Source organism: Aspergillus aculeatinus (genome assembly GCF_003184765.1).
Source record: "Aspergillus aculeatinus CBS 121060 unplaced genomic scaffold BO66scaffold_2, whole genome shotgun sequence".
Taxonomy (NCBI): domain Eukaryota; kingdom Fungi; phylum Ascomycota; class Eurotiomycetes; order Eurotiales; family Aspergillaceae; genus Aspergillus; species Aspergillus aculeatinus.
In genome coordinates, this window is record NW_020291471.1 from 409,413 (window position 1) to 431,768 (window position 22,356).

The 22,356-nt window shown below is 51.5% G+C and overlaps 6 protein-coding genes across 6 annotated transcripts; 4 read left to right on the plus strand and 2 right to left on the minus strand.

Annotated features, from left to right (window-relative positions):
* Window positions 1–311: 311 nt before the first annotated feature.
* On the plus strand, window positions 312–3,466 carry BO66DRAFT_467493 (putative Rho guanyl nucleotide exchange factor; the record flags this gene model as incomplete). The annotated part of the gene is made up of 6 exons (XM_025652570.1): window positions 312–860; window positions 928–1,224; window positions 1,294–1,494; window positions 1,547–1,765; window positions 1,827–2,055; window positions 2,105–3,466. 6 exons carry the CDS (start codon window positions 312–314, stop codon window positions 3,073–3,075), a joined length of 2,466 nt encoding a protein of 821 aa, XP_025508656.1. The 3' UTR covers window positions 3,076–3,466.
* Window positions 3,467–3,593: 127 nt separating this feature from the next.
* Window positions 3,594–4,528, plus strand: BO66DRAFT_467494 (SBDS family protein). Its single transcript, XM_025652571.1, has 3 exons — window positions 3,594–4,090; window positions 4,167–4,290; window positions 4,380–4,528. The coding sequence occupies exons 1-3, from the start codon at window positions 3,927–3,929 to the stop codon at window positions 4,431–4,433; spliced, it is 342 nt and encodes a 113-aa protein (XP_025508657.1). The 5' UTR covers window positions 3,594–3,926; the 3' UTR covers window positions 4,434–4,528.
* Window positions 4,529–4,805: 277 nt separating this feature from the next.
* On the minus strand, window positions 4,806–7,341 carry BO66DRAFT_407605 (mismatch-specific DNA-glycosylase; the record flags this gene model as incomplete). The annotated part of the gene is made up of 6 exons (XM_025649069.1): window positions 4,806–5,026; window positions 5,057–5,608; window positions 5,765–6,026; window positions 6,203–6,259; window positions 6,901–7,217; window positions 7,284–7,341. The coding sequence occupies 6 exons, from the start codon at window positions 7,339–7,341 to the stop codon at window positions 4,806–4,808; spliced, it is 1,467 nt and encodes a 488-aa protein (XP_025508658.1).
* Window positions 7,342–10,067: 2,726 nt separating this feature from the next.
* Window positions 10,068–12,201, plus strand: BO66DRAFT_67739 (putative NADPH oxidase (NoxA)). The gene is made up of 4 exons (XM_025653489.1): window positions 10,068–10,309; window positions 10,362–10,616; window positions 10,667–11,076; window positions 11,126–12,201. Exons 1-4 carry the CDS (start codon window positions 10,215–10,217, stop codon window positions 12,013–12,015), a joined length of 1,650 nt encoding a protein of 549 aa, XP_025508659.1. The 5' UTR covers window positions 10,068–10,214; the 3' UTR covers window positions 12,016–12,201.
* Window positions 12,202–12,470: 269 nt separating this feature from the next.
* BO66DRAFT_433948 (uncharacterized protein) lies at window positions 12,471–16,180 on the minus strand (the record flags this gene model as incomplete). The annotated part of the gene is made up of 3 exons (XM_025650736.1): window positions 12,471–13,547; window positions 13,601–16,066; window positions 16,148–16,180. The coding sequence occupies 3 exons, from the start codon at window positions 16,178–16,180 to the stop codon at window positions 12,471–12,473; spliced, it is 3,576 nt and encodes a 1,191-aa protein (XP_025508660.1).
* Window positions 16,181–16,450: 270 nt separating this feature from the next.
* On the plus strand, window positions 16,451–22,341 carry utp10 (snoRNA-binding rRNA-processing protein UTP10; the record flags this gene model as incomplete). The annotated part of the gene is made up of 5 exons (XM_025652572.1): window positions 16,451–16,827; window positions 16,909–19,942; window positions 19,998–21,398; window positions 21,452–21,596; window positions 21,657–22,341. 5 exons carry the CDS (start codon window positions 16,451–16,453, stop codon window positions 22,100–22,102), a joined length of 5,403 nt encoding a protein of 1,800 aa, XP_025508661.1. The 3' UTR covers window positions 22,103–22,341.
* Between the last annotated feature and the right edge of the window lie 15 nt (window positions 22,342–22,356).

Here is a 22,356-nt window from a genome sequence, read left to right on the forward strand (position 1 = left end):
GGGGAGCACAGATTACGCTGGAGCTTCAACTAGTATTCTGAAACAGCGCCGTGCAGCGGTATGCTCTAAGCCGCTTGAAAAAAGTGGATTGCTAAGAACAATGGCTTTAAGTACTGTCATTGTGTCTCTCTGTCGATCGGAGGCAAAGGCATATCCCCGACACTTCCCCTCCTTACTCGCCTGCGCTGGTCGTGGCTTCCTTCCAGTGTGGCCACCGTCAGAATTGACATCCAAACAGCTACCTGTCGATTATCTTTATACTGAACTAGAGCGAGCTAGGTTAAACTGTGTCGGTCGCCAGATATACCGCCATGGAAGAATCCAAGGACATCGCCGAGACGCCGGTGCTTGTGCTAGAGACAGCAGGACACGAAAAAAGACCAAACAATGGCCACACCGTTCCAGCAAGCTCAGACCCGGTAACAGCGTTCAAACGATGGGTGAATAGTCTGCGATCGCGGAGAGGCTTTCCTCCTGTCGATCCCCAAAGATACGTCGAAGGATGGATGGAGATACCCCAAACCGATCCATACACCGGCTCCGAAATGCCGCTTACCCAAGAAGCTCAGGAGAAGAAGTGGGAGTCTTGGTCGAATCACTCCTCTCACCTGGAGACAGTAAAGACGACGACAATCAGCATTGCTAGTCAAAGTGTTGTGCGATCGAGGGGCACTACTCAAAGTACCACAAACCAGAGCGTCAAGTCGGACCTCCGTGAGTCGCTAGAGAGCATAAGGCCAGCCTTGAGTTCATCCATCGATGAGGACGCCCAGAATAGAGCGATCAAGAGGCGCCGTGTTTTGCGAGAGCTGATTAGCACCGAGTGTGATTACGTCTTTGGTTTGAAAGCACTTGCTGATGTATACCTTTCACCTCCTACCCACCTCCCAACCTGACTCCACACGCCGTTGAGCTGACCCCGTACAGGCCCTTTTTATCTTTTCCGTCAGGCCGGAGATTTACTATAATGTTCAGCAGCTTCGAGATATACACGAAGATTTCCTAGCCCAACTTCGGAAGCTGACACCGATCTCCAACCTTGCTGGAGCTGAGTTCGACAGTTTAGTCCCTCAACCAGCCCACAAGCACTTTGGCGCCTTTGAATCGGGCTTTAGAGCACTTCATTCAAGGTCTCTGAGATCGCGAAGCTTCAAAGCATCGGTAAACTCACGCCTAAGGGCCCTCGCCGCAGAGACGAAAGAGGCTTTAGAGGTTGCGCAAGCCGTAGGAAGATTGGTGAGGTCTGCCCTGTTTAATCTTTGATTCCTTCTCTAATGACTATTCTCCTCTTAGTCAAGGAACTTCATGATTTACAAGCTGTTCTGCAGTAGCTATGGTCTGCTCACGTTTGATGTCGAGCTGCTTCGTTCATCTGTTCCCAATTGGCGGATCTTCGACTTGGGTATTGAGGCACTGTCAAAATCCGTGGCTTCCATCGATAGACAAGCGCACGAGGAGCACAGATCTATGATCTTGGATGATCTTCTTATAAAGGTATGATTTGCTCGCTCGAGTGATTAGAATGCAGGCACTGACGACTTTATAGCCAGTACAGCGCCTGTGCAAGTATCCCCTTCTACTAGAGGAATTACTCCGCTGGACACATATTCAAGATGATCCATCCGCCCATGATGGCATTCGACAGATTCTGGAAAGTGTTCGACGGGTCGTGCAAGAAGTCAATCAAATCAACAACAACCCCATAAATAGAGACCTGGTCTTCAAGACGAGGGAACTACAGAACATGCTGGACTTTCCAGAGGGTGTATGTCTCCATGTGTCCTTTCCATTTCCGAAAGGTTACTAAGGCGGCGTCTGTAAAACAGAACAAAACCCTTGATCTATACAAGCAGCTTGGGCCGCTGATACTTTGCGGTGTCCTGCATGTTACCTATTCCTCCCCCACAGAATCTGCCGCCGCCGGCTTCATGGTCTGCGTTCTATTTAGCAGCCACATTCTTTTTGCGAGCATGAACGACGACAATCGAAGGCTTGAAGCGCTGATGTGCCTTCACATCCCGGATCTCAAAATCGACACCTTGCATAATGGCGAAGGTGACTGGACTTTCCACCACACACTCTTCTTGGACTAATGAGTCGGTAGGCATTAGCTGTGACTGTGTGTTCTCCTGGAAGTTGGTATTCTTTAACTCTGGTAAGAGATATGAGCTGGTGCTCAGCGCATCGTCTGCAAGCGAGGAGAAGAAATGGACAACAGAGATACTCAAGTGTGCGGCAACGTCGACCAAAGTACAAAGAGATATTAGAGAGAGGTCACGGCGGTACGCATTTGTTTCCTTGGACTTGGTCCCACTGGATAGCACGGTGCTTCCTTTGTCTCGTCGACCATCGATGCAAACATTAGGCGCACCACGACCGCCAGCGAAATACCCTATTGTAGTTATCAAGAGGACACATTGCCCGTACCTCCTAGAGGAACATAACCCAGCGGATGGTGATACAGAACGTTCTCAGGAGCTTCCATACGAACTCGTGACGACGGTCGTTGCTAGAAGACAAGACCGAATCCGTTTGGAACGTGTGATCTCGACAGTCTATACACGGAATGCGCTTCCATATCCCGGCATGACTCTAGCAATGGGGGACCTTCTTTTCCGACCAGGCTCGATCATGAGGAGGAATCTTAATCGAAAACAGATATTGAGGAGACGTGCGAGCTTTGTGAACGTTAAGGCCACAAGAGCGGCTGCTGCTTCGGCCAAAAGGGAAATTCGTCCGTTGGACAGTGATTACAAGAGACTGGAAAAGGGCGACGGGGAGCTTGGACTCGAGAAGCCGAGATCCAACGGACCGGTACTTGATGATCAAAAGGGCCCTTGTGTTCTACGCGATGGTAGGGAAACAGTCAAACGTGTCAGGACATTCAAAATGACAGGCACGCCCAAGTCAACACCCAGCCCTGAGACTCCTTTGACCAAGAAGAAGGACACAAGTCAGGAGCCCCCTGAGAACTCAGCTACGAAGCCATCCACAATCCGTAGGATGTTGAATTCCATGTCAACGAGGAAACCGAAAAAGAATGGACGCATGAGGGTGGGGAGTGGAGCTTCATGATGACAATGATGCAACTGATTTCCAGGGGTCACCAAGCACGGAGGGACAAGCATAGGCATGCATATCGCGGACAAACTTTTCCAAAAACTGTACTGGGCGTACTCAGTAATATTCTTGCAGTTTCCTAAGGGTTCGAGGACGTGGGGAAAGTCGACGCAGGTGTTTGATGGAGTACTTGGTGGGAGGTGGGGATAGTAATTAGCAGCGTTAGTGATCCAAAACGACCTAAATTGCTGGAATGAAGTGCGGCACGAGAAAAGTAGTGATGATGATGATGATGATGATGCTGCTATTTAGTGATGAGGGAATCTGATCACCTAATGAGCTGGTAGTGAGTCTCCACCGAAGTTACAAGAAGGGAAAATACTGGTACTGTTGAGCGGATCAGTCGACGTAGCATGGACAAGACCGATGACGTCGGTGTTCACTTCAGCGCACGATGGCATGTTTTGACCACGTCGGTAGTATTATTTAAGGGTGGTTGTTGTCGACTTGAAGCCATTCAGTATTCCAATTAACTCACAAGCATCTATTATCTCAAGAATCAAGCACCTGAGCTTTTCATCAACACGATATCCCACCTTTCTCGCTACTCCGCATTTGCCTGATTGCCGCGACATTTTGACAGTCTGTTTCGGGTAACATCTTAGTGACGTCATCAACCAGCCCCTCCTCCATACTCCATCCGACTCTACTTCAACTACTTTATCTCACTTCATCCCACCCCACCTTCTCTTGTTTCTCCTCCAGTACCGACAGTCAAATCTGCCTACTACGAGGAGCTCTCAGTGATCATTATCTTTTCAAACCCACTCAATTGATTTCAGCGTCAACCCCTCAAATCCATCAAAATGCCTCGCGCCGTTGAGCAAACCTCCAAGATGTTCTACAAGGGTTCATCTGATGACTTCGTCATCTTTGTCGACGACAACGACATTGTGAACAAGTGGCGCAACGACCGCTCCATCCCCCTGGCCGACGTGGTCAACGGCTTCAAGATCTTTGTCACTCACAAGTAAGCTCCTTCCCCTTTCCAACCCAACTTGCTCCCCTTCAATACACACTCCTGTACTAACGCAATTTCAACCCAGGCACGGAGCCCAGGGTATCCTGGACAACGCCAGCAAGTCGAGCCTCCAGAACGAGTTCGGCACCGACAAAGAGGACGACTGCTTGATCAAGATCTTGGAGAACGGTGAATTCCAGAGCTCTCAGGTAGGTTTTTCACCAATCACACCTATCTCCTTTGTCGTCTCGTATGCTCTGGGGAAGCAATTACTGACCTGGTTTTGTGAATTCTCCAGTCCCGTGAGCGTCAGGATGACACCAACTTCGCCAACGGCCCTGCTCTTCGATAGATGATGCTAGACGCTTTCTAATGAGCTGATGCTACTGCTGGCTGGCTGGCTGGCTAGCTGTTTTCCTGTTCTGCTGCAGAAGTGTTCAGGATAATTTCTTTGATGTTTATTCTCTCTTGATGAGCCCATGTGTTTCTAGCGGATGAAATATGGTTTTTTTAAACCTGGTACCATGGTACCTACCAATCTGGGGTGTTTTGAGAAACGTGTGATATGTTGATTGTGGTGGAAATAGGTGGACTAATTTAGTGTCTACTTGTTTGATAACTGAATACAAATACCCATGTCAGATCTGGAAGGATTGTGCAAATTGTAGGGGTTTTTTTTTTAGATTTAGTGATTGAAAGTTAGATCGATCTATATATCTAGTTGTCATTGATCCTGACTGGGATTATCCTCATCAACACTACGGTCTTTTTGTTGTTGTTGTTGCTGCTGCTGCTGCTGCTGCTCCTCCCTCTCCCCCCGGCGCTTCTTCACCCACACCCCCAGCTCATTCCACACAGCCTGTTTCTCCGCCACCGACATCCCAGCCGCCAACCCACTCGTCGTCGTAGCCACAAACACCCTCGCCCCGGGCCAATTCTTTTCTCCTGCCGACGACGATGACGGCCCCGACCCACCACCACCACCACTCCCATCCTCATCGCCCGAAATGACCGCTCCCATATTCATCCCCTCATGCTGCCACCCGTACCGGAACTCCTCCTTCCGGATCCTGCGCCCCGTCTTCACCCGCCACACCGCCTCCCAGATACTCTTCCCGACCAGACACACGACGGCGGGCCGCTGCGCCGCCACTTTCGCCTCGAGCACCGGCACCCCCGCGTCCATCTCCGCCCGGCTGAGCATGCTGGCGTCCCGCGTCGGCCGCTCCACGATGTTCGTGTTCCCGATGTTGTACAAGCCCGGCAGCGCGTAGGTGTCCGACGGCGGGTGCCGGATCGCCGTGATCCCCGACCAGTGCAGCAGCTTCCAGAAGAGGTTGGAGGGGTGCGCGTACGCGTGGCCTGTCACGCCGGTGAGGATTCCGGGGTTGACGCCGACGAGGAGGAGGTCCAGGTTTTTGGGGATTGTGTCGCGGAGGAGGCTGGGGGTGGTGGGGGGTGTTGCGGGTTTGGGGGTGCGGGTGCGGGTGCGGCGGTGGCGGGGATTGGTGGTGGTGCTTTTGGGGGCTGTGGATGGTGAGGATGAGGGTGATGTTGATGGTGATGGTGAAGATGGGGTTGGCGCTGAGGATGGGGTGGAACGTGAGCGGGTGAAGGAGCGGGTGAAGGAGCGGGTGATTCGTGTTGTGGTTGTGGTTGTGTTTGTCGAGGGGAAAGTGCGACGTAGCATGGTGGTTGTTGTGCGTTGGCGCTTGGAGGAGGGTGAGGAGATGCTCGACTCGTCTGGTCTATTCTCTAGATATGGTTGTTGCGGTAGTGGGGAGAGTTTACGTTTTGAGCGAGTCGTCGCGAGGTCTTGCGAGGCATTGTTGGTGGTGGGTTTGAGGGTAGAAGGCTCGGTGGCGATGTTCTTCGCTGTGTGGAAGTATTGGTTCAATCTCCCGTTGAAGCTGGTCTTCTTGTTCACGGGGACATTCTCGCTCTCCTCAGTCAAGACGGTATCTTCCTCAAGACGCTTCGTGAGGAGCAAAGCTGACATTGTGTTGCTGCGAGGGAGGTTAAACTGGATGTAGATTCTGTTCTTCGGGAGTCAGTAGAAATGAATAGACGGTTTTATGTTTACAAGTGATCAAAGTGATTGGGTTGGTGGCGCTCGCGGACTCTTGTCCCATCCAATGAGCTCATCTCAATGGCAAAAATTGCAGTGGCGTTGCCTGTCTGTCTGTCAGGCCTCGAGCGGATGAGATGGAGTTATCCAATATCCAGTTGATTCAGTCCAGGAACGACTAATCCCATTGGAGTAATTTTGGTTAACTTAGTCGCTGCACCACCTCAGGCACTGCACTAGCCTGACTGTCATGTGAGTAAAGTGATGCCTCGGAATCCAGGCACAAATGGATCAGTCACATCTCACAGTGAGCCAGGAGTTAAAATCTGGTTGCGATTGATCTTTTTTTGACAGATATATTTCTTATAGTCTCTAGGATTATGTATGCTAGCTATGTCATAGTATTTACAATAAGCCCAAGGTAATTAGTGCGCTTGCTCTTTGGAGCATAGATCGCCACCAAGACTTTGAATGCTGATTCCTCCAGCATAAGAGCTGGAAATGGTCATTACCGACTATTTCCCAAATATTTCTCTTCCCAGACGCCAATAATGATATAAGGGTATTCGCAAAACTGTCATCGTGAATGTCATAGTCATAATAAGTCTATCATGAAAGCAGGCAGAATGAATCAGTGCCACACTATACTTTGTATTCGCTTCGTTTAGGCAGGGTCCAAGGTTCGGGACATACCACCTGTGCTCATGTTAGCTCAATCACCACACACTCGATGCGATCGTGGGCCACATACCTCGCCCTCGCTATAAGCCCAGAAATAAACCCCGATCCCGATGAGGTAGTATATCGCCGGGTCCGTCCCTTGGTAGAGAAGCATAGCGAGAAGAGCGCTGAGAGGATAGAGGATCAATCGGAACTCGATGCTGCGGTGTGGTATCGAGCCCGCGACATATTTCAGAGGCCATTCCCAGGCGATGCCAATCAGCCCCATCAGCAGATTGAGGATTTGGAGTATCGGAATAGGCGTGACGGCGCCGTTCAGATTCTTCGTCATAAAGTCCCAAAATACTTTGGGCCAAATGAACCCCTCGACTGCGCTTCCTATTTGGACTGGCAGTGAAGCCTCCGGTGTTAGCGATCGCAATTGTCTTCGACTCAAGTGAGGTCAAGACTTACAGGCTGCCGCTGTGAGGATGATCAAGCGAGCCCAGTGGTTCTTGATAAGTCTTCCCATGACTGGCGATATGTTCTATCCAATAAGTGGAGTATGAGCAGCGTCTTCCGTCCTGCGAAAGCGTCGATGCTCGGCGGTGGTTATTCTTGGTGTTTTATCACCAACTTTGCTGGGTGCTTGTGGCTTGATGGTGGATGTTACTCCATCACTAGGTCAACTGAAGGTCCACGGAGTAGGTATAATAGTAATGGTATAATCCCTTCCTGATTGCATGGTAGATCAAGCGTTCAAATGATAATGACCCGTGCGTCGGGTTTGTGAACATCAAGATAGAAGCAACCTCGTATCGTCAAATCACATCACCTCAGAAGGTTCAGCCTCAAAAGATCAGATCATGCCTCGAAAGGCCAATCCCTCGATAGGACTTTATGAGAGAGTGGGTGAAGGAGGAGGGGACTTGAGAGACAGGCGGAATACACCAAGATAGTAATAGCTCCCAGCGGCAAAAGAAGTACACACCACCTGACCGCGGCGGAATCTTTCTTCTTCCACTCTTCAACTGGGGAACCATCCATAGTCCACCTGGCAAGCTAACGCACTTCCCGTCCTTTCGTCTCTCACCTATTATTATCATGACCGGACGTGATAACTGCTTCTGTTTTAGCGACCGCTCCTTTTATCAGACCAATTGAAAATGTCTGGTTACAGGAATTCACCGATCCCCCCGCCCTGCTTCTTCACAGAAACGCACCTCCCTGTACTCTTGATTGGGCGCGCTTAGTCGGAGGAGCCGTGGCCCATGCCAATGCCTTTGGGTTGACTGGCCCTGAAAAGCCCCGGTTGGGCGCTACCGGACGCAATTAATAGCCACTGAGCGGCGAAAGTCTGGCTAGACGATCGTCTCCAGCGAGTCTTGAACGTCGACGAACGTGACGGTGGAGCCACTCATGCAGAGGACTTCCGGAAACACACTTTAGCGGCCGATGCATCTGTACCAGTACCCTGTTCTTCACTTCTGATTGAACCACCCCGAGGTTCTTGTGGAGCGCCTTCGTGTGAAGACCGACAAAGCGGGGGAGCAAGTGGCTGGATGTCCTGTTCGTCTTTGCGTTCCCCTTGTAAGGCGCCTAGCCAGGCTACACACAGTCCGACGTATTGAATTTCGCTCAGTTCATTGAGTGTAAGCGCCCTGTGGTAAAGGCTTGTGGTCTTGGACATGCCCAAGGATACGAATGATCCGGTGGTAGCAAACCCGAGAAAGGCTGTCTTTTTTTTGGCCACTCACCGTCTTTTCCTCGGTAAATTGTCGCTGGTCATCTACGAGAAAGTTCGAACAAAGGCCACTGATGTGGGTTACCCACATGGTCTGAGTCTTTGTGCAGTCGCTATCACGGAGTCTTTGTGATGGAACTTGCCAACCGTGCAGCGCCAAGCGGCCTTAGAACACCTTCGGCCTGACATGCGGATTCCTTCAACGCATCCCCCACGAAGTCATGGCTGATAGCTCTCCTCGGAGGTGAATTCTGGTTTGGTCTAGTACCTGAAGGATGTATGTCTTGGCCAGCAGGAGACCTTATTTTTGGCATCATCTTGAATCTAATCTCCTCTGCTTGCCAGTGCATCGACAGCTACAATAGGGAGTTGTGTCTGTTCAATGGCCGCTCGGGCCATGTGTGACGGGAAGCGCGCTTGCACATCGCTTCTCATAGGTTGAACGCAGGCTCCAACTCCACCCTCTTAAAGCCAATCTCCACGAGACATGGAGAGCAGGTGGTGAGCAGTTGGCTGGATGAACCGAGTTTCGAATGCAGTAGAGCATCCTGGCGCCACATGGTTCGTCCTGTAGTGGGCACCAGGACTTGATGAGATAGACAGGATGGTGACGAAGAGCCACCAAGCCATCCGGCTCCTCGGGCCCTGCTATGACCGCAATTGCTACACCAATTATCACGGCATGACGATGGTCCCACAGCTGTCATACCTCATGATGGACGGTGTGACAGTTGCCATTTGATGTTCCTGACCCGGGAATACGAGGTCAAATATGATCAATCGTTGCGAAATTTCAGGGACATAGCGCAGAGCTCACGGTCAAGCACGCGCACCACGCGATGGCTTAAGCATGAGAGAGAGGAGACGCTCTCAACACATTGGGCCTTTACATGTTCTGAGGGTTGTGGTAAACGAAGTTACGCTACTCAACCGGCTGATCCGTTTCCTGCAGGCTGCCCTAGCGTCACTTAGGCTGAGGCCCTGAGCAGGGGTCGCGTAAATATAGCAACACGTTTCCTCGTCAGGGCGCCTTTCCCCTCTTCACTTGCGACCAGAACCATATCTCTGGGAACCTGACATTTTTTTTTCGACGACGTCCACCGCCACACCCCACACTGAAGCTCGCCAGAGTCTCTCATATGCTGGATTCGATCACGATAACGATGATCGCGTTCAGTCTGTTTCTTGACACTCAATTGGCCCCGAACACTCTCCCCTGATTGGACTCTCCGCACGCTGAAGACTTCGACACGGCAGTTGAGAGAAAAGGCTTTTTTTCCCACGCATAGACTATCAGCGTCGGGGTCTGAGAGTAGACAAAATTCATCGCTGGCTTTATTAATGTACTAAAAATACTTAGAATCATCCCTGATTCTCCAGAACTTCAGGAACTCGACCTGGTCACACTCCTTATCGTCCGCAGGAATCAAGTCATTGGCTGCTCGTTTACTGCAGCTGAAATTGACAAGGGAGCCTGTTGTATGCGAATATCCAGACATGCAAATTGCCGTGAAGAGAAGACTCGATAACAGCGTGCACATTCATTAGAGCTCATAGGTGTTTGTGTTCGTTCATATCTAAGAATCGTCGCTGGTCGATGACTTGTTCAATATTGGAAAAGACACCTACTCTCCTTTTTGCATATCTTCTCCATAACGACAATGACGAATTCCTGGAAATCTCACTTTAGCGGATCCAAGATCTGGTTCTATTTACTGTTCTGGGGATTGCAGATTGTGCTTTTTGCAGTCGGCTGGTAAGTCTCTTCTTGTCAATCTGGATATCGTCGTTTTACTCACAGACCATAGGTACCTACAAGTGACTAATCACAAACTCGATGCCTTGAACACCCTAAAGTACTCAGTCTGGATCTCGAGAGGTGCAGGCTTGGTCCTGAGCTTTGATGCGGCTATTCTTCTTTTGCCCATGTGCAGGAATCTGCTCAAGACCCTAAGGCCGCGATTGCGATGGCTACCGCTAGATGAGGCAATATGGTTCCATCGCCAAGTTGCTTATTCTCTCCTGGTATTTACCATCATTCATACTGCTGCTCACTACGTCAAGTATGTTACCTTTGAGGATAGAGTGGGTCACATATGCTAACAGACAGTAGTTTCTACAATGTTGAGAAAAATCATCTTCGCCCTGTCACAGCAGTCCAAATTCATTTCACCGAGGCAGGAGGCATCACCGGTCATGTAATGCTCTTGTGCATGATGCTCATGTACACCACCGCCCATCAAAGAATCCGGCAGCAGTCGTTCGAAACATTCTGGTATACGCACCATCTTTTCGTCCCTTTTTATCTAGCGCTTTACACCCACGCTACCGGTTGCTTTGTTCGCGACACCACGGACCCCATCTCACCCTTCGCAGGGAAAAGGTTCTGGAACCATTGCCTGGGTTACGAAGGCTGGAGATGGGAATTAGTGGGCGGGGCGCTGTACTTTTGCGAAAGGCTTTATCGAGAGATTCGGTCAAGGCGGGATACAGTGATCACTAAGGTGATCCGTCATCCATACGGTGAGTTCAATGTAAACTCCGAAACCAATCCAAAGCTGACTCTTCGAAGATGCCATGGAAATCCAGTTTCGTAAACCAAGCATGAAATACAAGGCCGGCCAGTGGCTCTTCATCCAAGTTCCCGAAGTTTCCAGCAACCAATGGCATCCTTTTACTATCACCTCCTGCCCTTTCGACCCCTATATCAGTGTGCACGTCCGCCAGGTTGGGGACTTCACCCGTGCCCTGGGAGATGCTCTGGGCTGTGGGCCCGCACAGGCAAGAGATTTGGAAGGTCTCGACCCATTGGGAATGTACGAAGTGGCCCTCCAGAACGGTCAGAAGATGCCGAAGTTACGCGTGGATGGGCCTTACGGAGCGCCGGCGGAGGATGTTTTCGAGAACGAGATTGCGGTCCTCATCGGCACTGGCATCGGGGTCACCCCATGGGCGTCTATCCTCAAAAGCATCTGGCACTTACGTGCTCGGCCCAACCCGCCCCGGCGGCTCCGCCGTGTCGAATTCATCTGGGTCTGCAAGGACACCTCTTCATTTGAGTGGTTCCAGGCCCTGCTCTCGTCGCTCGAGTCCCAATCCGCATCCACAGCTGCGTACGAAGGCAGCGTCGAGTTCTTGCGCATTCACACATACCTTACCCAACGCCTCGACGACGACACGGCCGCGAACATCTACCTGAATTCGGTGGGGCAGGACCTCGATCCCCTCACGGAGCTCCGTAGTCGGACAAACTTCGGCCGGCCCGACTTCAAGCGCCTGTTCAGCGCCATGCGCGATGGCCTACAGGATCAAAGCTACATGTCCGGGCTATACGACAATACACCAACGCAGGTTGGAGTGTACTTCTGCGGCCCCAATGCGGCTGCGAGACAAATCCGCGAGGCGGCATTGTCGACCTCGACAAAGGATATCAAATTCAAATTCTGGAAGGAACACTTCTAATATACAGAAGAAAAGTGATCTTGATCTGAAGAGTGAGGAACAGAGTGGTGGGTGTGGGTTTACTTACGATATGATACCATGATGACTAACGACATTTCCTTTTTTTTATCTCTTTTTGTTTTGGATTAAAGTTTGTCTGACTGGTTATCTCATTGTTGTGTGCAAGGCATTCTATCGTGTCTACTACTTCAACCATCTGTACTTGTCTCATGATGCTATGTCCTGTAACATATTGGGGGTTTATATAGGTTTAGGTACGGTACGGTAGCTAGAAACACGGCTTAGGCTCGAGTGCAAGGAAGATTTTACTGTCAAGACTCTATGACCGCCAGTCAGCCAGTCACCTCGCTGCAGTAACCCACTCGCTACCTATGGGGAAAAGAAAACCATTGTACTGTACATCCCGAATTGCAACCTTTGAGGACATATTGATAACTACTTTACATAACCAACCTTCACGCTGCTCTCGCCTCCGCCCCCACCCTCGACTCACCCTCACTATCATCCCCATCATCAGGCATTCGTATCACGCCACCACCAAACTCCACCACCCCCGCTCCTTGCCTCTCCACCATTCTCCTCGCCGCGAGATCATCCAGCTCCTGCTCGATATCGACATGGATCCGCAACTCCTTCTCCACCAACACGTTGTATACATGTCGCAGCTCATCGAAACCCATCCCTTCTTCCCCTTTCCGCGGCGGTGCATCCCCGGGGTGAGTCGGGCGGAGGATGTCCGCTCGCAGATGCGTGAACGCCAGCATGATCAGCTCCTTCGACCAGGGACACGCGCGCATGCCGCGGTAAAAGACCTCCTTGGCGCGGAGAATCTCGTGCTGTGCCAATTCGAACAGGATGTAGAGTTTCCAGGTCGAGGGGTTGGAGCGGGCTGATGAGGAGGAGGATGGTGATGTTGAACTCGGGGGTGAGGATGAGGGTGCGGACTTCGGAGTGTCGTCGCCAATGGCTTCTTCGAAGGCTGCGCGGACGGAGTGGGCGGTGGAGCCGGCGAAGACTGGGCGGCTGAGTTCGGTATAGATGGAGAAGAGGTGCGTTGTGATTGGGATGGGTGGGGTGGAGAGATTGTAGGGGTCCGTGGGGTTTTTGGTGGTGGTGATGTTGCTATTGCGGGTGATGTCGCGGACGACGCTGCGGACGCGGTCGTCGATACGGAAGCGGGCTTCGGTCCAGGCGAAGAGGGAGAGGAAGATGGTGTTGTGGGGGAAGAGGGTGATGCTTTCGGATAAGAGGGTGCGGATGTGCGAGGGTTTGTAGGTGCGGCGGGTGTGGATGTGGTGGTATAGGAGTCTTGCGCGGGATTGGTGGAGGAGCTCGGTCGTGTAGGTTTGGAAGGGGTTCGATGACTGGGGGAGGGAGCTGAGTCGGTTGAGAGCGTGCGTGTACGCTTCGAGGGCTTTGTGGAGGTCCTGGGAGTTGGTGAGGTAGGAGAGGATGGCGAGGCAGGCTGTGCTGGCTGTAAAGTTGGTGGCCTTGCGGTGGGCGAGGACCTTTTCCTGGAGCTCGGAAAGATGCTGTCTGGATGTTAGTGCTGTAGAAGGATGATCAGAGGAGAATTTGAACTTACGCTTTGGATTTTGAGGAGGCTGGTTGGTGTGAAGGTAGCTTGATTTGAGTCCTGGGGTAGAGCACTCAGATCAATGCTGTTTTGCGGGATGCTCAGTAAGATGTGGGAAGCATGAGCCATATTGCCGGTGTCCAAAAGCTCCCACAGCCATGTTTGCCACAGTAGGATGCTATCCACCCTGTCATGATCGGGAAATGTCCTGCTCATTGAGAGCGCTGTTGCCCACACATGATCAGCTGCGCCGTGGTTGCCTGACCGACGCTCCATCAGCGCATATGCATTGTACAGCCGTAAACTAGATGACCTCTTCTTGAGTAGAGACTTCGCAAACTTCTTCACGTCTTTGCTACTACATGAGAACTCGACGCAGAGCGCAAATTCAGCCAAGTCGTCATTGCTGGGATTGGCATCTACCAGCAACCTCAGAGCTCTTCGCACCCACATAGGGACAACATCGAATTCTGAATTCGAGGTGGCTGTGTTCCACGTGTCTAAAGACGAGAACCATCTCCCTTGCTCAGGAATGAGGGTCTCAATTGTGCTGATAAGATTATTTTGAGGGAATCGGAAGGGTGACAGCGCCGTAGATTCGTCTGCTGAGCATGCACGCGAAACCCAGTCATCGATCCTAGAGATTGAGGTGCTCATGATTTCATTTCGAACGAATGGATCCCCGGTTCTGCGGCCATTGGAGCTCTGATTCTCCGCCGTCACCATCGGCGGAAGGCGACAAAAAGAGAGAAAACCATCGAGCAGTAGTGTCGGCGAGTCCACATCCCACACGAGGGTCAGGATCTCATCGAGATCGGAGGCCAAGATCACACGGTAAGGGTCCTCATGCTCGGATTCGTTCAGACTGAAAGCAGGCAACCGCGCATTGGTGATCCTTTCTCTTTCACATGGCGCCCAGGACGGAATCAATTTCTTGGGATTGAGGCGAAACACCGGATTGAATTCCTGCTGAGTGGGTAGATCTTTGCTGCCACTCTTCCAACCTTTCGCGGCCGCATCGCCTATCCGGGCGACTTCAGACTCCCAAAAGTCTAAGAATGGCGGAATGACCTCTTTGCTATCATGCCTTTCCTTCAAAGGTTCTGGTCGGAAAAATGCCACCTCAAGTACTGCCTGCCAGAGAGCTGCTGCATGCTCAGCGAAGCCCGCTTCGCGCATGAAAAGCGTCAAGCGGAGAAAAAGATACATTTGAACCTGGGACTTCCCGGGGTTCTCTGGCGCAGACTGATTCAATCTCAAACACTCGATATATGTATCAAGGCACCGTTGATATGTGAAATTTAGGAATTCAGTCTGGCAAAAGTCAAGGTATTTCACCCATAGGCTGATAAATTGCGAATTGGAACGTAGAACGGTCTGCCACTGTGCGGCGAGCTTCTTGGTGTCCCAGAGCTTTGCACCCTCGTCGAGAAAGCCAATTAGAAGTCGGTCTTTTGCCTCGCTCTGACCAACTTTACTAAGAGCCTTCTCGTACAGAGACAATTTGATGTCAGCTAAGCTCTGCTTTTCTGCATATGTTAAGGGTTTGTTATCGCCCGCTGATCCGCGCAATAATGATTCTTGATGAGCAATGTACTCAAGCCAGGAACCAATGTCTGCAGAATTCTTCTCTAAGTTCCGCGACAATAGCGCATTCCTCTGCTTGATCTGCTCATCAGGATCTCCACGGATGCCATCTTCATCGGCGTCACTGTCGGACGTGGCTTCGACATCGCTGGGCAAGTGATCTTCCGGTTTCGCCTTGCCATGGATAGAGCGATATGCGTATTTTTCATCGTCAGTTTCAGGGTCTCCAAAAGCCACCCGATGCTTTCGACTACCGGAAGTACTCAAAGGCAGATAATCCTTGGAGAAGTCTGCAGCTGCATCGAGCAATGACTGGGGTTTGAAGCGAAGCAGTCGGGGGTGCTGTTTGCTGAGACCCGAGAGAATGCTTTTCGTCTTGGTTCGGGAGAGTCCTTTCCTTTGCGTTTCATTTCTTATAACCAGCTTGTCTTCCACGACACTGTCCCGGTCTATACGGTAGCTCGAGGGTAGGCCCAGCACATTACCTCGTCCAACGCGGTAATAATCAGGAACGCTGTAGCGATGAAGTGTGCCGTAGATCAAGTTGTATTTGTCTCCTTTGAGATCAATGACGTAGAGGTCCGACGCATCGTCCTTCTTCGTAGCGTCGCGGCTGGATAACGAAGTATGCGGGGTTTCGGAGGTGGTGCGATCATGGTGGTTGGCCTTATTGACATTCGAATGATGTTCCCTGTCCCTGTGTCTGCGGCGACGCTCTCGCGATCTGGACCGATCACGATGGCTTCGATGTCTCGAGTGGCGCTCTGAATGAGACCTCGACTTGTCCTCGTGGCCAGTGTTGTCGCGACGCGGGCGCTCGGGCGGACGATCAGCTTCGGGCGGAGGAGGAGGCTTGAAGCTGGCGAAGCGAGGGACGGGTTTCTTCTCCTGGCCAAGAAGTTCGAGTGTTAGCTAGAAGGAGTGAAGAGATATGCAATTCAAGAATCATTACTCACCTGGGAGCCAGACGAATCCATACTCCTGGACAATTAAGCTAGGCATTCTCAGAAGGGGAATCTCCGCTCTCCAACGGGGCGGGCGGTGATGATGGCTGGAAAAACTCCGCTCCCGCTTGCCGCACTTTTTTCCGGTCTCCAAAAAAAAGTTGCTCCGAGCTTCACTGATTCCCACGGCGCTGGGGAAATTCTGCCCGCCAAAACGTTTCAATCCCGTGTCGAAATTCAACTGGAGGCGCTTTTTGAGGGATGGGTCTGCGGTACAGTTGTCGACAATCATAAAAATACCGATCTAGCGACATAGAAATTCTCCAACATGGCTTCATCTCTCGCCGCGCAGCTTGCGCAGGTTGCGGCAAAGTCGACCAACCAGTTGGACCTCAAAGCACAGCGCATTTCGCATTCGCAATCTCTCATCTACGACCGGAGAGTCGCTACTTCTCAGGACTTCGAAACTATTTATGCGATATGTCACGAAGGCTTCCAGGAGCTATGCCAACTCGATCCCCGATTCGCCCCGTTCGAGCGCACGATCTTCAGCCAACAGAGTATCTCGGAAGACCGCACGGAGATGACCGCTGCCCAGAATAAAGAGCTCAACACAGTATTAGAAGCTTTCTTGGCTTTGGTTGGAGGCAGACTTTTGTTGAGTCCGGCCGTGAGGGCCGTTGACTGGCTCATCAGACGCTTCCGGTACGATCTCCATTTTCGACTGGGATATTTCCATGCTAGGAGGAATCTTGCCTCTCCATAGCTGAGCTGACTCTTCGACAGGGTACACGAGTACAACACCGAATTCACTCTTCTCACTTTCCTGCCATATTACACTACTCCGCTCTTCTTAAGGCTCTTATCGATATTGCCCGAAGATCTGACGCCGACCTTCAAAATCTTGAATCCGTACAAGAAGAGCAACATCAACCCCCCACGCCATCCTCTTTTGCACAGCGCTACTACCAAAAAGCTATTCTTCGCGGCTCTCAACAGATATACCCTCCAGGTTAGCAAGCAGCGGGCGCATCACCATGCGCTTTTGACATTTTGGGCTGGAATGATCACCGAAGCAGTTGCTGGAATGCTGGATGCTGGACGCTCTGGTCGCCGGGATCTCGAAAAGGAGAAGCACGAGGATGTCATCCTCAAGGTTCTCCCGGTTTTGAATGATGGTCTCGGAATGAAGGACGTTTCGGAGCTGGTTATCGGCTGTTATATGGTTTGCGTTGTTCTGGCCAACAAGGCTTCCCTAAACGAAGAATTCCTTGATTCTTTAATGGAGGCTGTTGCTGGTTCGTGGACAGAGGAAACTAGAGAATCGGGTCTTGTCTGTCTGTCTGTTCTTGCGCAAGCGAAACCAGATATGACAATTCCCAAGAGGGCTTTCAAGGCAGTGCTCCGCCTAGAAGATCCTGTGCAGCGGCTGACTGAGCTCTCTACCCAATACAAGACTTCCCATCTCTTGCTTGGTCTGGTAGCTGGCTGCGTGAACGATCTCTCGAGACAAAAAGACTTGGCGCGCTTGGAGTTTCTTTCTCAGATCTTCAATGCCCGTCTTCTTGAAGAATCGGACACGGCCAAGGCAATGTCTTTGGTTCTTCATGCCACTAGCAATGCTCATCGGGAGGGTGCTTTGGCTCTTGATGCCCAGACTCAGCTTGCTGAGCTCGTACAGCACTTCAGTCAATCCGAATCCTTGCGCCCTATTTTCCAGAAGGCGATCGAAGAATCTCAGTTGGACATCCCTGCCCTGGAACACAATCTGCAAATTGTTATAGAGTCTGCACCTGCCCCTAAGGCTTTGGAAGACGTGGAAATGGGGGATGCTGAAGTTGAAGAAGCGGAAGATCAGTTCCCATCTGCCCTGGAGTCTCTCGCTGGAAAGAGCCTGGATGTCTCAGCCCTCAGCGCCCAAAATCTACCTGTCTTTGAGAGTCTCGTGCAAGTGTTTGCTCTTGGTGTTGGCTCTGAGGAGAAGCTTGAGTCTTTCGTCAACCTGCCGTCGCTGAAGAGGACCGATGCCTTCAAATCAACACAGTATCTGTCGTTCCTGGCCAGAGTATCAACCGGTGCCTACCCTACTGGCACTAGAGTTGCTGCGCTGAACCTGATCGCTTCGGCCCTATCTTCCGCATCTGATGTCGATCTTCAGGCTCTGCTGCCCTTCCTGCTGGTAGCGTTCGCCGACCCGACCGAACGCATTCGACGGGCAGCAACAGACGTCCTGGCAGCGCTTGGCAACATCTATAAGCAGAACAAGAAGTCTGATACCAAGCCTTGGGCCAATGACTCGCTATATGGCCAGCAAACAAAGAATGTGAAGTGGTTGGTCGGGCGTGATGTGCAGAAGCTTGTGGAGCGTGTCTTGCTCCCCGGTTTAGAGGAATATATCCTCGACCAAGATCATATTGGTCGTGTCCTCGAGACGACGTTGCGAGGCTTGTCGACTGCTGATTCCGCGGCAACCGAGATTAAAAAGTCACTTCGCCTCAGTGTGTTCACTTTCTTGTGCTCTCATGCTGTTCACATGCCGATTCTTGCCCCCAAGCTGGGACTTCTGAAGCTTCTTAACAGAATTGACAAGGCAGGTGGCACAACCCGTACTAAAGAATTGGAACCTCTTCTGAAGTATTGGCGAGACCTTGACGATCTGAAAGTTAAGGAGGTTTGTGACAAGGAACGCGTCTCGGTGGGCGAAATGGATGAGCAGGTTGTTTTGACGGTTACTCCGAAAGAAAAGGATGCTATTCTTGTGCTTCTTTCGAACGTGAGCCCTTACTCCAACTCTCTCAGAGCATCTTTCGTTGCTTCCATTTTCAGCCGCATGAAGGATGTTTGGGCCTTGGTGCCTGAAGACAGACAAATTGAGGCTTCGGAGAAGCTGTTCGGAATCTCGCTTGAGGAGTCGGATTCTCTCCTTGTCAACGGATGCAGGGACGTTCTGCGCAGTGTGCAATTGACGGGCTCTGTGCTTCAATTTTTCCTGCAGAAGATCCCTGTGTCCATTACTGATATGGAATCTGCTGGACCGGCACCGAAGAGGAGACGCACGAGCCAGACTAATATGGTTGCCATGACTGTCAAAGATGAAGCTAAACTCAGCAAGCTGATGGAGAAGACGACATTCATTTTGGAGCTGGTGGACAGCTCAAATCCCGAGTCTCACCCTGAACTGGCCGATGGCCTCTTCCAGACGCTGGCAGCTCTTCATCATTTCAAGTCGCAGATTCAGTCAGGAATGAGCTACCTGCTCAGCTTGACTCTCGGTAGCCTGCTGGCTATCGTCAACAAGTCGAAGCAAACTGCCAAGCCTCAATTTGACACCTCAGTTATCCGAGCGGATCTTGTTGTCGATTGTGTCCGTACGACAGATAGCCCGCAAGTTCAGAACGCGGCTCTTCTGCTCGTTGCTGGCCTGTCAATCATCGCCCCTGAATTGGTCCTGCATAGCGTCATGCCCATCTTCACCTTCATGGGCTCTAGCGTTCTCCGTAAGGATGATGAATACTCCGTGTCTGTCATCGACCAGACCATCGATCAGGTCGTTCCCGCTCTTATTCAGTCTCTTCGTAACCAGAAGCGCGACGTGGTCTCTGGAACGTCTGAGTTGTTGTTGAGTTTCACCGCTGCTTTTGAGCACATTCCTGCTCACCGTCGTCTGCGTTTGTTCCATGCTCTAGTCACCAAACTCGGGGTTCTGGACTTCCTGTTTGCTGTTTTGGCTATGCTGGCTAATCGCTACGCCATGGACAAGGATGTTCTCGTTCTGATGACTGGTCTCGTTTCTGATGCCAGCGCACCCATTGAACTTGAGGTATGTGGCGTTTAGTCTATTATGAAACCTCTATTTGTGACTAACTGTCCTACAGACATACAGCAAGTTCTTGGACTTGGTCATTGACTCGCTCAAGCCCAAGCCTGGCATTTCTCAAGTCCTGCTTGGAATCGGAAGTGATGACGGTCGTGAACCCCAGAAGGTCGCCGTCGATCTGCTCAGGTCACTGGCTCACCTGTTCAAGCACTCTTCGCTGAAGGTAAAAATGGCCAAGGCTTTCGCAACAGATTCGGACGACCAGACAGTCCAGATCCGCACCCACTTCTCTCATATCTTGGAGAAGGTTCTGTTCATTGGCGAATCTATGCAGAACGTCAAGCCTGTTAGTCAGGCGAGCGGTGATGTTCTCAGCGCCTTGTTCGGTACTTTGTCTCTCGTCGATTTCCTTGATACTATCGAAGTCCTTCTCGAACGACCTGACGACGAACTTCGCCGCAAGGTTCTTCGACTTCTGGAGGGTCGTTTGCGCCAGAACCCTGAAAACGACGGTGTCTCACAAACACGCATGTTGGACTTCTTGCCTACGTTGGTCAGCATTGTGGAATCATCGCCGGATATTCTGCTCAAGCATGCTGCAGTGGCCTGCATCGACCGTATCGCTGAGAAGTACGGCAAGAAGGATCCTTTCAAGGTGGCCAGTGCTGCCCAGGTGGTTGCCGGCGCGGCTTGTATTGGACAAGACGATGAGCGGATTCGTATCATGGGTGTCCTGTGTCTCGCTTCGATGGCCGAGGTACTTGGTGAGGCTATGATCCCTGCACTTCCAGATGCGCTTGGTCGCTCGTTGGAGTTGCTCGACATCAGCCTGGAAAGTGGCAAGGAGAACTCTAGATTGCATGATGCCGTCCTCTCTTTCTTCTCTGCCCTCTTCGTTCACATTCCCTTCATGGTGTCTGCCTCTCACCTTGATCAGCTCCTTCTACTCTGCCACAAGTCCGCTATCACCGAGGAAGTTGAAGATGATGGCCGCGAGGAGACCCTCCGACTCCTGGCTCGGAAGGTCGATGTGGCCGCGACGTTTGCTGCCGTTGACCGCAATTGGCAACACGCCGTAGAAACTGGCCCCGATGCTATCCTGGAGACTCTGGGAATTGTTAGCCTTGCTATTGAGAAGCATCCCAAGTCTGCTACCGTTAACAACCTTGCGGTCATCACCAGCATTCTGTTCAAGGCATTTGACCTCCGCCGCCAGCAAGTGTCCTTAGGCTCGAATGCCACCATCGACTTGTCACACCTGGACGAGATCGAGGATGTCATCAATGAGGTCGCCATCAAGATGGTTTACAAGCTGAATGACACCACCTTCCGTCCTATTTTCACCAAGCTCCTTGACTGGGCTACCTCCACAACTACAGCCAAGAAAGATACCCAAGGTAGTCTGGCTCGTCTTACGACCTTCTACAAGTTCCTCCAAGTATTTTTCGGCACTCTTCAGGTAAGTTTATCCAACCAATCTATCAATGCAATCATCATATCTAACCGAATCAGTCCATTGTCACCGGCTACGCAAGCTACATCCTGGAAAATGTGGTTAAGGTCCTCGCCAAAGCCAGCCCCTCGAACCAGAACACCAAGAGTCTGTGGCTGGCAACGATGCGCATGCTCCGGAATGCCTTCCAGCACGACCAAGACGGTATGTGTCACTTCTCAACTCTCCACAACACCCACAACACAACTAACAAAACCACCGCAGAATTCTGGCAATCTCCATCCCACCTCACCGCGATCGCTCAGCCCTTGATCTCCCAGCTCGCCCATGCCACGAACTCCTCCACGGCCGCCCTCGTCATCGCCGAGGCCGTCCCCGCCATCACGGAGCTGGCCGTCGCCGCCGACTCCACCGACAACCACAAGGAACTCAACACGGCGTTGATGCGTCTCCTCCGTCCCTCGGCCGGACCCTCGGGTAAGGCCGCTGCCGGCGGCGAGAACCCGCACACGCGCCTCGCCGCCCTGAAGGCGGAGCAATCGCTCACCGAGCAGCTCGGCGAGGAATGGCTGGCTCTGCTGCCGGAGATGCTGCCGTATATCAGCGAGCTGATGGAGGATGAGGATGAGAACGTCGAGCGCGAGGTCCGCAAGTGGGTCAAGCAGATCGAGGAGGTCTTGGGGGAGAGATTGGATGACATGCTCACCTAAACTCTCTCGGGGGTTTGACGCCGTGATTAAACCTTTTCTTGTATGATGCGCGGATGGCGTACTTTGGAAAATTTTTGGGGTCTTTGTGTGTGTGTGTGTGTAAATACTTCGTTTTTGAAAAAGTTTCCCAGGATTCTTTGTGTTTGTTTTCTTGATGCTGAGTGCTCTTGTTGATGTCTCTTAACATTGATACCTCATTTTTCTTCTTGTTGTATCTAGAAGAAGGCCTTTGAAAATAGAAGAGCAAGCAAGGA